A 2,537-nucleotide genomic window follows, 5' to 3' on the forward strand; every position below is an offset into this window, starting at 1 on the left:
CTTGACACACTGCCATGCACCCAAAAGCCATGGGTTACAAGGCCAGTCTGAGAGATAGGCTCAATCTAAATGATGCACTGAGATGTATCTCAATGTCATGTAGTGATACTGGATTTCTAGGTAAGAAGGAGACGAATCCACTTCTGTAAATGAAATTCTTGAAGAATAATTGGACTTAAAAATGACTTCCTTAATTATTTCCCTATCTTTTATAGATGGAGAGCTTTTTCAAAAAATATCCAGAAGCTGGAGCAGGAGAAACACCTAGGCAGCAAGTGCTGGAAACAGTGAAAAACAACATTGAGTGGCTAAAACAAAATACAGAGAGTATAAGAGAATGGTTTTTTGATTTAACTAGGAATGGTTAATGTGTTCAAATATATTTTAATTTTGTAAATTTGTTTTTTTTCCTATTAAGCATTTGATAAACTAATTTATAAGCACTGTGAAGGGAATCTTATACAGATACTGCTTTTGCTAAGCATTATGTTTTATGTCTTGCAAAGCTTTAAAATTGTTCATCTTTGTTTATGAAGGAAGATACTAACAGAGTGGTTAATGTACTCAGGGATTTCTTCTAAGTGTGCTTCATAGGAGATTTTTTACAAACAAGAGAATTTAATAGCCATTTTAATGTTTTTAAATATCTTTCTTTGTACCTTTAATCTATGAAAATAGAACAATTTGGTCTCAACTTTACATCTTTAGCACCAAAGAAACACCACTAATCTTTTCTCTTTATTGATTTTCAAGGTTTAAATAGCAGTATTTGAGAGACCAATATTACCATCTTAATCTTTATTTTATTATTCAGAATTATGCAGATCTCATATCATTTTATTCACATATGTCTTATTCCTTTAAATCCTTCCAAAGTAACAAGGCTTAAATTTTACTCAAGAATCGCATGCATTAGCCAAAGAAATGGCTGACTGTTGCCTTTACTCTTACAAAATCAACAAGAAAACTCTCCTGTTCTTTTTAAAATAAATCTAAATGATTACCTTGAGAAATATATATTGTTTTTCAGTGTCACTTTACTCTTGAATAATGATGACTGCAGTGTTTCCCAAATAATTTAGCACAACAAAGATAGGATTCAAGAAACCTGCCTTTTTTCATGGTTGGTACTGTGTCAACCTGTTCCATTCCCTACAAAGCTCCTTCGAATATGCTATGAAATTAGAGGGAAGATAGTGCTTAACTCTGCTCCATGGATTTTAGAGGAAAAAGGCTAAATAATTGGAAACTGGTCAGGAAAAGGCGAAGGCTGATTATTCTATAAACCTAAATGGAATTAGAATTTAGCTTCGAACTAACCTAGCAATCTAAGTGTGAAAATGAGAAAACACATGGATGTCTCCAGCATGACTCTGCATATCCTGATGCTACATCTTCTTATAGTAACTTTTATGTATAAACCTCTATCCTAATCCATACAGAATAGCATGGATCAAATTTGTATTCGTGACTTGATTGAAAACATTGGTTATATTTAATATGGCACTTGATGCCTAGTAGATCCACAATTTAAGTCCAATAAGCAGAAAAGACAGTAAATTACTATGTTCCAATCTGCTGTATGTAGAAAATCTAAATTTATTTGGAACCTTCAGAAGTATAAGATAATTTAAGATTTACTTGATAATAATTGAAGCATATGAAAACAATCACAATCTTAGCTTTGAATTTATTTTCATAATAATATACCTTAATCAATTCCTCTCAAACTTTGTAAACTTTCTTATTGCTGTCCCTTATTTATCATTTCTCAATTCAAAGCTAAAGTGGCAAATACAAATGTAGACTGAGAAAAAATAAAAAGATAAAATGACATTTCCAGACCAAAACTTTAAAAATATTATTTTAAATTGCTTCAGAAGGAAAAAACACATTAACACCATAAATCATGAGGAAAACTCCACTATGCTCATGGGGATTTACACTGTAACTTCAAATTAACCACAATCAAAACCAGCACTTGAAGTCTATGTATTGTTTCAAGTGTACGAATAAAGAAGTGGGATGATATCCTTCTGCTTCACGTAATAAGTGAGTTTTTTAAAGAAAAAATGCAAGTTTGAAGGAGACAGTAAAACAGATTCCAACTTGTCTATGGGTCATTCTATTTCATTTTGTTTTAAGCGCTAAAATTAGAATGAATGGGTTAGTTCTCTTTACCCCACGTGAAGAAGAGCTGTGCACACTCTGACGTAATAACCCCACGAGCCCATTAGCCCTTCTCAAACAGTATCTGGTTTTTTAAAGGCCGATGGTCAATAGGAACATCTGCGCTAAGCACATTTTACTCCTATACTGACTTAATTTTGTCATAGTTTTTACAGAGGAAAGAAAAATTAGTGCGTTGTTTTCAAAAATTAAACCACAATAAAACCATCAACTTCAAAAACATAACTGGAAGGAAAGATCAGCAAGGTCATGTAACAAGAAGCAGGGCCACTCTCACTGCCTTGCCTCTACTCAGCCTATGCCTATATTTCAGATCTTTGCTATGGACCCACAGAAACTAGAAGTTT

The 2,537-nt window shown here is 32.8% G+C and overlaps 1 protein-coding gene across 1 annotated transcript in view; it reads left to right on the top strand.

The window, feature by feature from the left end:
- Window positions 1-1,017, top strand: part of ENPEP (glutamyl aminopeptidase) — a 73,213-nt gene extending 72,196 nt beyond the window's left edge. Inside the window, exon 20 of the mRNA XM_015594838.2 lies at window positions 216-1,017. Within this exon, the coding sequence (XP_015450324.1) occupies window positions 216-368 (153 nt within the window). The 3' untranslated portion in view covers window positions 369-1,017. The remainder of the gene's footprint in view (window positions 1-215) is intronic.
- The last annotated feature ends 1,520 nt before the right edge of the window (window positions 1,018-2,537 follow it).

This window comes from Pteropus alecto, unplaced genomic scaffold (assembly GCF_000325575.1).
Source record: "Pteropus alecto unplaced genomic scaffold, ASM32557v1 scaffold5, whole genome shotgun sequence".
Lineage (NCBI taxonomy): Eukaryota > Metazoa > Chordata > Mammalia > Chiroptera > Pteropodidae > Pteropus > Pteropus alecto.